This window comes from Castor canadensis, chromosome 1 (assembly GCF_047511655.1).
Source record: "Castor canadensis chromosome 1, mCasCan1.hap1v2, whole genome shotgun sequence".
NCBI classification, from domain to species: domain Eukaryota; kingdom Metazoa; phylum Chordata; class Mammalia; order Rodentia; family Castoridae; genus Castor; species Castor canadensis.
This window is the reverse complement of record NC_133386.1, coordinates 204,953,257-204,963,316: the sequence shown is the minus strand read 5'-3', so window position 1 is coordinate 204,963,316 and position 10,060 is coordinate 204,953,257. Positions and strand designations below refer to the sequence as shown.

The 10,060-nt window shown below is 52.9% G+C and overlaps 1 protein-coding gene across 1 annotated transcript; it reads left to right on the top strand.

Annotated features, from left to right (window-relative positions):
• The first annotated feature begins 1,218 nt into the window (after window positions 1-1,218).
• On the top strand, window positions 1,219-6,350 carry Mrgprd (MAS related GPR family member D). Its single transcript, XM_074064682.1, has 3 exons — window positions 1,219-1,332; window positions 3,764-3,986; window positions 5,362-6,350. The coding sequence occupies exons 1-3, from the start codon at window positions 1,219-1,221 to the stop codon at window positions 6,348-6,350; spliced, it is 1,326 nt and encodes a 441-aa protein (XP_073920783.1).
• The last annotated feature ends 3,710 nt before the right edge of the window (window positions 6,351-10,060 follow it).

Here is a 10,060-nt window from a genome sequence, read left to right as displayed (position 1 = left end):
CCAGACACAGGGTGGACAGGTGAGGGACGCAGCTGCGGCTCGCAACCCCACTCCTGCCCCTCTCCAGAGCTGAGGGGAGGAGGGCTGGCGATCAGACAGCACGCAGCAGAGTGTCTAGCTAGGGACACCCGCACAATCATTAATTGAGCACCACTGTGTGCTGGGCACTGATATGGGGGAGACATGCATTCTCCTCCCACCCTCTGTTTCTTCCTTCCCCACCCCTGCTGCTTACCACATGGTGGAGAATGACCCCTCCATCTTCCCTGAACGCAGGGAGGGGAGCATGGGGACGGGCCGTGGCACTTCCACTTCGTGTCACCTGGTCCTCTTCCCACCTGGGCGATGACTGTCTCCTGGCTGGCCAATGCCTCTGCTGCACTGCTGTGTCACTCCATTCACACACAGGTATGCAGCAAGGAGGCCCTTAGTCCAGAAGCCCAGTCCCACCCTCCGTGTCCTGCTTCCCTGCCCCAGCCCCCCCCTCAATGACAACAGTCCTTCCAGAAGTCACCTGCGCTCCCGAGCTGCACAGCAGGCTCTGCAGGTGCAGGGTGCTCAGGGTCCCTGCAGCGCCAACTACCTGCCCCTCCCCTTCAGGACCAGTTATAAGGAAAGCTCCTCAATCTGAGCCCCATCCGCTGCCCGCTGCCATTTCTGGTCCGGAGGCGCCTGTCCCCCTGGCTGTGGGCCATGCACACAGGAGAAGCCCATCCACAGGGAGGCTGGTGGCTGGTCCCTTCTCACTGAGACAGTGCAGGTGTGAGGGGCTGCGGGGGTGAGCACACGTGTTACATGGGTGTGAGGTGTGTGGATGTGAACACGTGTGGGTGTGAGAGCATGTGGTGAGTGGGGGTGTGGGTGGAAGTGAGTGGAGGTGTGGGGGCGGGGGTGGGGGTGTGGGTGTGGGGTGCGTGGGGTGTGGGGGTGTGGAAGTGTGTGGGGGTGTGGGGGTGGGGTGGGTGTGGGGTGTGTGGGGGCGGGGGTGGGGGGGTGGCACGTCTGCGTGTTCGTGGAATTGGGCACCGTTAGGAAAGTTCTAGATCCGCCCCATCACAGACCGTGAACAGAGTCAGATGCAAGTCAGAGCCGCTCGCGTGACAGCCAATCTCCGTGGGAGAAGTGGGTGGAAAGCGGTGGCAGGTGGCAGGCTGTGGGTTCTGCAGGCGGCCAGAGCAAGGGTGGTGGAGAAAGCGCTGGCCGCGGCTGGCACCGGGCATGGGTATGGAGACCCGCGTGGCCGCCGTGGGAAGCAGTGACAAGGCCCCCAGTCCACAGCCAGCACTGAAAAGTAGATGGAAAATGAATAAAAGGCACAAGTCGCCCGACCAGGTAGCCTTGGGTTGGCATATGATAACAAAATTTCAAAGAGATGAAAGAGAAAATGGCGACGCCACAGTCAGCATGGCCAGGGCTCACTGGGGACCAAAAATCAGAGAGGACAAAAAGAACTTACGCCACACTGTATTTTTGCTTTGTTCTGGCAGTACTGGGGTTTGAACTCGGGGCCTTGTGCTGGCCAGGCAAGAGCTCTACCACTTGAGCCTCATCCTGGCCACAGCACAATTGTAGCAGCTCAATCAAATAGATTATAAAGAAACCCCCAGGACAGCCTCCCCCCAAGAAAACCCCACAAGGGAAATCCAAAAAGATGGAAGAAACAAAAGCATGAATTTAGGAAATGTAAATCAAAGAAACAATAGTGACAACTTTTAAACTCTAAACCGGACACATGGCACACGCATATAATCCCGGCACTTGGAAGCAGAGGCAGGAGGACCTCAAGTTTGAGGGCAGCCTGGGTTACACAGCGACTCTGTCTCAAACTGCTCCCCACCCCCCAAAAAAAACCCTCTCTGTCAAGCTAAGAAATAAGAAAAAGAAGCCAAGGAACACATAAAGAATGACAGAGGTGGCTGGCACCAGGGGAGGAAAGAGGAAAAGGAAAGGGTGTAGGAGGTGAATGTGGTGGAATATTACGCACTCGTGTACGAAAATGGAGAGATGACACCTGCTGAAACTATTCCGGGAATGGTGGGAGGGGAGATAAAGAAAAATGGTGGAGGGGGTGAATTCAACCATGACCCATGGTAAGAACTTTTGTGTCACCAGGGACCCCCAGTAAAACCATATTATGATAGTAAAAAGTTACTTGAATATAAGACAAATACTACAGAGTTTTATACTGAGAAATGAGTCCAGAAAGGGAGGAAAAATATCATGTACTTTAATTCAAGAGGGGATGAAGTCTGAATAGAACGGTACCATTAAATAACTTGGATTTCTGTTTTACAGCTATGCACACCCACTCCCACTCACATAAAAACTCATAAGATTGCTTTCCTTCTACCAAACCCTCAAAGAAAGACGACCCCTACGGGGTGCAAATTGCTCGAGAGGGTAAAGAAAAAGAGGAGTCTCTCGAACACACTTTACAAAGCCAGCATAACCTTACAACTCTGAGATAAAGCCAGACGGGGATAGCAGCAGAAAGGGAAAGCATGAGCCGGTTTTACTTACGAACAGGGATGAAAATGGGTAAATAAAATCAGACCAAACCAGAAAAATAAAATAAACTATAAAATTTATATTTTATCCTAGAAAAACAAGGAAGGAATAACTCCTTACTTAGGGAAAGCCTACCAATGTATATTCATCACGTAAACAGACTATGGAAGAAAACAAAACAGGATTATCTCATCAGACACAGTGGCTCACGCCTGTAATCCCAGCTACTTGGGAGGCAGAGATCAGGAGGATCCCGGTTCCAGACCAGCCTGGGCAAACAGGTAGTGAGACCCCATCTCAACAAAAAAGCTGGGAATGATGGCATCTGCCTGTTTTCCCAGCATTTCTTGAGGCACAGATTGGAGGACGGTGGTCCAGATCAGCCCAGGGAAGAACACGGGAACCTATTTGAAAAACAACCACAGCGAAAAGAGCTGAGCGTGCCCCAAGAGTTGGCTCACTTGCCTAGTGAGCGCGAGTCCCTGAGTTCAAACCTCAGTGCCGCGATGACACATAGACACTTACACACTCTGTTATATTTATATGCACAAAAATCAGTGGATGCAGAAAGAGGCTTTCGGCAAATTGCACCATGCATTTATGATGAAAAAACCTCTCAGGAAACTAGGAAGGTAATTTTTTTATCCTGATAAAAGAATGCCAAAAACTTAGGGTGAAATCCTATCTGATAGAAACCGTAGACACATTTTCTTTTATTTTTAGGAAGAAGCTAGGTGTGCTTGACTCCTGTAAGGCATGGAAAAAGGATACAGTGCTGTCATAGCTACCCCCAAAAATCAAAATATTCCACAAACATAGGTATGATAAAATGAATCAGAGCAGTGGCCCCATTAGTAAAACAAAACCGGGAACCAGCTATGCTCCTGTACACAGAGGCAAGCAACAGGAAACGCTAACTGAGGCGCTTCTGTCTGTGGCCTTTGGAACCACAGCACTGGACCATCCCTCCCACCATGAGCGCCTGGAGAGAACAGAGACGCCACTGTTGGCAGACAAGCAGCCCAGCACTGTGATCAAACAGGAGACAAACAGGAGAGGCTGGAGGATTACCCTGGACGGTGGCGCAGGAAACGGGGAAGCCAGGCAAGCATGAGTTGAAGATACAAAATTCACACTGAGGGGAGATGTAGGTGGCTGGAATATCATCGAGAAGAGAGTGAGGTGTTCAGAGAAAGAACCCCAAATTCTGCAGAGAGGTCTGTGGAGTTTTCAGCTGAAAAATAATTTTCTACAGGATGACGCTTCATATATCAGGAACCTGGGCAAAAACGACCATGAACTGTCAGCAGACCAAATCCCAGAGCTCACACAGTGCTGGGAGGGCCCAGATCCCGATAAGCCTGGACGGAGGGATCCCACCCCACACCTGGGCCTTCCGCAGAAAGCCCAGAGACACTGCTTTGACAGCCGTCTCGCCCCCCACCCCGCCCCCACAAAGCTCAATGAGGTCTTGAAAGGTAGGGGATGGGATGCCTGCCCGAGGAGAGCCCACCACTCTTTAAGGAAGATGAAAAACTCCAGGCTCCCAGCAATGTAAAAGGCACCATGTCCAAATCCCATCAACTCGCACTACATGTGGGTAAATAGGTCCCAGAGCCAAGAGCAAAACTTAGAAATCCAGAAACCCAAAACATGACAGATCATAAGACTAGTAAATAAGGAATTTTAAGCAGATATTGTAAACATGGTCAAAATTTAAAGGAAAAAGTCAGGCACCAGTGGCTCATGCCTGTAATCGTGACTACTTGGGAGGAGCTGATATTGGAAGGCTCGAGGCTCGAGGCCAGCCAGGTAAATACTTCACAAGACCCCACCTGCAAAATAACCAGCACAAAATAGACTGGAGGTGTATTTTGTGCCTGCTTTGCAAGCACAAAGCCCCGAGTTCAAACCCCAGTCCTATCAAAAAAAAGTTTAAAGGAAAAATGAACATAATAGAGAGGAAAAAAGATATAAATGAGAGAAGATGCAACTTCCAGAGCTGGAAAAAAAAGTTCTGGCCAGGATTAATATTGGATTGGATTGGAAGCAAGCTGAGGCTCCACTGTGAAAACGGGTGAATGTATTGCATGAGATTTTGTCACAAAACACTCTTCCATAAAGCCACCTGGATATACCCCAAAACAGATTGCTGAAAGAAAAAAAAAGCATAAATTCTAAATCACACATTTATGCACACTTAAAACACTGATGGCCTGGCTCATGTGGTAAAAGGCCTGCCTTCCAAGTGCAGGGTCCTGAGTTCAAACCCCCAAATACTAATTAAGTAAACAAACAAACAACAAACACTGACAGGCACCACCCTATTCCAAAGGATATGTCCAAAGGCCTGTTTTAAACGGGCTAGAACAGACACAAGTAGGGGGAGGACAGGAAAAGCCAGGATGAAGACGAGTGAGACAGACGGAGGACTGGACCCGTGGCCATGGGTGGCTCAGATGAGAGGATGCAATTAACTCTACTCCGAAAATCTAATTTTCAAAAAATTAATTCAACAGGATTTGAAAATGACAGGAGGGAAAAAATGGTCATCTCAGTAGATGTGGGAAAGACATTTGATACACGTCAAAGCCCTCCTCCATGATTTTAAAAGAAGACAGCCTGAGCTGAGAAGGGGCACCTATGGCAAGGTGGTGTCCTTGAGGGGGACCTGGTGGCTGATGCAGGCTGAGCGAGAGTCCCAGAGACAGGGCCACGGTCTGTCCCCAGAAGAACCTGGCCCAAGAGCCCCAAGGGAGGAAGTTCTTGGCGGCGGGGGGATGGGAGGACCCCAAAAGTCATCCATGTTCCAGGCAACACAGAATTTCATGTCGGTCCCTTTTCCTCCCCTAGGGATGACCCACGCCCTGAGCAGCACTCTCCCGACCCCAAGGTCAATGGCGAGCAGCTCGGGGATGGATGCGGCAACTTTGGCCTACCTCGGGGTTTGCTCCCTGGTCGTGACCACCTGCGTGTGTGGCATAGTGGGCAATGGCCTGGTGGTGTGGCTGCTGAGCTGCCGCGCGCACAGGTCCCCCTTCCACGTCTATGTGCTCAACCTGGCGGTGGCCGACCTCCTCTTCCTCCTCTGCATGGCTGCCTTGGTGGGGCTGGAAACCCAGCCGCTGGCCGAGCTGAACAGAGACAGCCACGAGGTGGAGGTCATCAAGGCCTACGAGGTGCTGAGTAGAACCAAGTATTTCGCCTACACCGCCGGCCTGAGCCTGCTGACGGCCATCAGCACCCAGCGCTGTGTCTCTGTCCTCTTCCCCATCTGGTACAAGTGTCACCAGCCCCGGCACCTGTCGGCCGTGGTGTGCGCCGTGCTCTGGGCGCTGTCCCTTCTGATGAACACGCTGGCCTCTTTCTTCTGCAGCTGGTTCTGGAATCCCCAGAAACAGCAGTGTTTCAAGGTGGACATGGTTTTCGGGGTGCTCATCATTGGGGTCTTTGTGCCCGTGATGACCCTGTCCAGCGCCATCCTCTATGTCCGGGTGCGGAGGAGCTCCCTGCTCCAGCGGCAGAGACCCCGGAGGCTGTTCGTGGTCATCCTGGTCTCCGTCTTGGTGTTCCTCGTGTGCTCGCTGCCCCTGGGCCTCTACTGGTTCGTCCTGTACTGGGTGGGCCTGCCTCGGGAAGTGTGGCTCCTGTACACGAGTCTGTCCCGCCTTTCCTCCTCCATTGGCAGCAGTGCCAACCCCGTCATCTACTTCCTGGTGGGCAGCCAGAGGAGCCGGGGGCTGCAGGAGTCCCTGGGGGCTGTGCTGGGCCGGGCACTGCGGGAGGAGCCCGAGCTGGAGGGGAGGGAGACACCCTCCACGGCCACCAACGAGGGCATCTGAGGATAGGCAAAGCCCATGCCCTGGAGTATCCCCTCCCCCTGGCCAAGAGCTGCCTCCCAGTCCTTCTCTGCAAGCTCCCCTGGCTTTCGGGGAGTCCCAAAACTTCACAGCCACCCGCTGGGGTCACTTTCGTACCTGCCTAAGGCTGCGCCACCCCCTGCATTGTGTCCAGATGTAACCCAGGAGATGAGGCGTAATGTCCTCATGAACAGCAGATCGCCAGGTCAGAGGGCAGACACTGGCTCTTGGCCCAGTGTCTATGGAAAGGGTCTCTGCAGGTGACGACAGGCATCTCACTTGCAAGTGAACCTCATTTCCCAGCTGCCTTGCCTCCCTGAGTTGGGGGCCTTGTCTATGCATGGCAAGTGGCTCCTGTGGCCCTGGATCCAAGGCTGGTCCTTGGACAGGTGACACGATATTAACCTGACCACCGGCATGCATCTGTCACCACGTGTGACAACTAACTGTCTCAGACTTCGTCTCACTGGCAGTGGCCTACGAGGATGTCTCATCCCCCACCTGGCCCTGGTCAGCACTCGAACCCTGGTCCGTGCTATGGGGTCGTCCGGCCCCACCTGCCCCTTGCACCCTGGCAGGCTTATTCCTCCAAAGCCCACAGTGTTCTGGGACGGGGACCAGATAATGGATGCTGGAGAGAGCAGATGACCACAGAGACCAGGGAGACAGCACCTAGACTGAGAGGCAGCCCCTGGGGAAGGGTGGAGGCCTGGAGGTGACCAGGCGCTCCCTGGACTGGCCACACTGGAGTCCTCGCCAGCAGCCCCTGTGCGGCCTTGAGGTAGAAGGAAGCCCTGTGAGACATAATGTCACTCCTTTTAGTGTGGCTGGTAGGTATCAGAAGCGTCAAGGGATGACAGGTGACGCTGTGGAGAATGGGGACCGCTGCCCGTGTTGGTGGGAGTGTCAATTCCTATAGCCCCTGTGGAGATCAGTATGGATTTCCTCCCAAAATTTTTGGCTGTCCCCCCAAAACTGAAGGTAGATCTGCTGTATGTAGATTGCAGCAGTCCCACTATAGTATATCTGCCCAGAAGAAAGGAAATGAGTGCGCCAAACAGATTATGAATGCTGGGGTGTGGCTCAAGCACCTGCCTAGCAAGCTTGGGGCCTTGAGTTCAAGTCCCAGTGCTACCAAAAAACAAAACCAAAACAGATCTGGGCAATCCCAAGTTCGCTGCAGCACCACTCACAGTGGCATCAACTTAGGCGTCCACCAGTGGATGAATGGAGAAAGAAAATGTAGTAATGAGTACAGTGGAATATACTATTTAGCCATAAAAAGTGATGAATCCTGTCACTCGAGACAGCGTGGGTGAGCCTAGAAACACTGTGTGAAGTGAAGTAAACCAGGCACAGAAGACAGGGAGCCTGTGTTCTCCCTTCTGTGTGGAATCTATCAAGGTTGGTCTCTTGGAGGCAGCGCAGCCTGGTGGTTGCCACAGGCCTGGGAAGGTGGAGGAGGGTGGGCTGGGGAGAGGTGAGCCGGCGGGTAGAGCGGGTAGAGCGTTCCAGCGAGATCGGAGGAGTGAGCCCCGGAGCTCAGTCGCAAAGCATGGTGACAGAGCGGATAGTCACACACTGTTGATTTCACAAGAGCTGGAAGTGAGAATCTGGGATGTTTTGTCACACAGAATTGAAAACCGTTTGACGTCACGGAGACGCCGATTGGTGTGGTCGATGTTTACATGATAAATACGTACCGCTGCCCGTGTTTGTACATCACTGCGTGTCAATTAAAAGGGAACAAACAAGAAGAAAGATGAAGACCCTTGCGTTTTTGTCATGGGACACTGCGTTCGTCTGTGCCAGTCGAATGACCTCACAGCCACTTGTTTCAAAACCAAGCCAGGCCTCGGTGGTTGCCTGTCCCGGCTGCTCTTGTCAGGAGTCCCTCTCTGGCATCACTTTGGGTTGTGTGGGACAAGCGTCCTCGATCCACTTCCCCAGGCAGCGCAGTGGCCTCAGGAAGGTGGGCGGTGGGGGGGGGGAAGTGACCATTCCCAGCTAAGGCAGAGGCTGGAAGGGCGATGCCTGACCCTAGGTGAGCTTCTGTCTCCTCAGCCCCAGGCCAGGTCCCAGCAGAGATGCAGGGACACCAAGGGCCATAGGTGCTACAGGACATTAGGGAGAGGGAGGAGAAGGAGGGAGCCAGAAAGGCCAAGGGGCTTCCTGGAGGAGACAGCACCACCGAGGGCTGAAGGATGAAGGACACCTTGGACAGAGAGGAGAGAGAGGGCCTCAGACCAGGGATCAGATGCGCCCCAAATGCCCCTTCTTTTGGGGTGGTTTGGCCCCTCCCCAACTCACTGGGACCCTTGTCCTCCCCATGGTCGCACTATGTCCCTCTCTGGTCGTCATTGAAGACTTGGCTGGTCTGCCCTGTAAGACTGAGCTCAAGTTGGGAGCTGAGCGGGCAGCACCGGGCAGAGCTGCCTCAGTGGGCAGGGCAGGACCTTCTTTGACAACTTCACCATGTTCTGTTACTAAAGAACCCAGAGAGCCAGGCATGGTGGCTCACGCCTGTAATCCCAGCTACTCAGGAATCAGAGATCAGGAGGATCACGGTTCGAAGCCAGCTTGGGCAAACAGTTCATGAGACCCTATCTCAAAAAATCCTTCATAAAAAAAGGGCTGGTGGAGTGGCTCAAGGTGTAGGCCCTGAGTTCAAGCCCTGATTCTGCAAAAAAAAAAAACCAGAGAATCTGCAGATCAAACAGACGAGACGAGCAAACACAGGGGCTAAAGATGAAAACTGAAATCCACAGACACCAGTGGGCATTGAGAACTAAAAGGTAACCAAAACAGAAGTCAATAGGTTCCTGGGTGTTTGATGACCCAACCAACAAAGGGACTCATCTGATGGACATTCTGGGGACATTTACACTTCCTGTTTATCAAATGTCCATCACTGCAGCAAGGACCAGGACAACCAATGTCATCAGGTCAAAGACACTTTCTGACTTACCACTGTCCTAGAAAACTTGAAGCTGTGTATGGTGGTACACAGCTATAATCCCAGCCCTAGCAAGGCAGAGGCAGCAGGATGGCAAGTTCCAGGCCAGCCTGGGCTACATAGCAGCCAAAAGATGAAAGAAAAAAAAGAGAGAGAAGACTTGAAATGCTATGCATTCTTATCCCAGGAAAGGGGCAGCCAGGAAAGGTGGGGACATCCTGACGTCCCTTGTGGTGGCATCAGCTCGTAAAAAACGAGAATGGCTGTGACTTCTTTTCTCATCCTGTCCATTTGGCTCTGTATTGATGATTTGTACTCCTTTTCCTCAGCAAGTGCCCGCCCCCCCAATAAGACGCATTGGGTCCCACAAAATCTGTCCCTGAAGGGGAGGCAGAGGGACCCCGTGTTCCACTTCCAGATGGTCATCGGGACCCACACGTGGGTCAGCCTTGGCTGTCTGGAGGGAGGAGGCCGGGCTGCGACAGACACCTGGGGGGCCGGGGGGAGGGGAGGCGGAGGTCACAGGCCAGAGCTGCTGCTCCCAACTGCTCTGGATGTCTGGACAATCCCGACAACTGCATCGCTTTGCTATTTGGACTGAAACTCGGGGACCTTCCATGCCAAAGCTGAAAGAAAGCTTTTTTTTTCTTTCCTTCTTTTGGTAGCCTGGAGGCTGATTGACGGGAGGGAGGGGAACCCTCACAGTGTACTTCTGTGATTTGCTGAATTAGAGCGT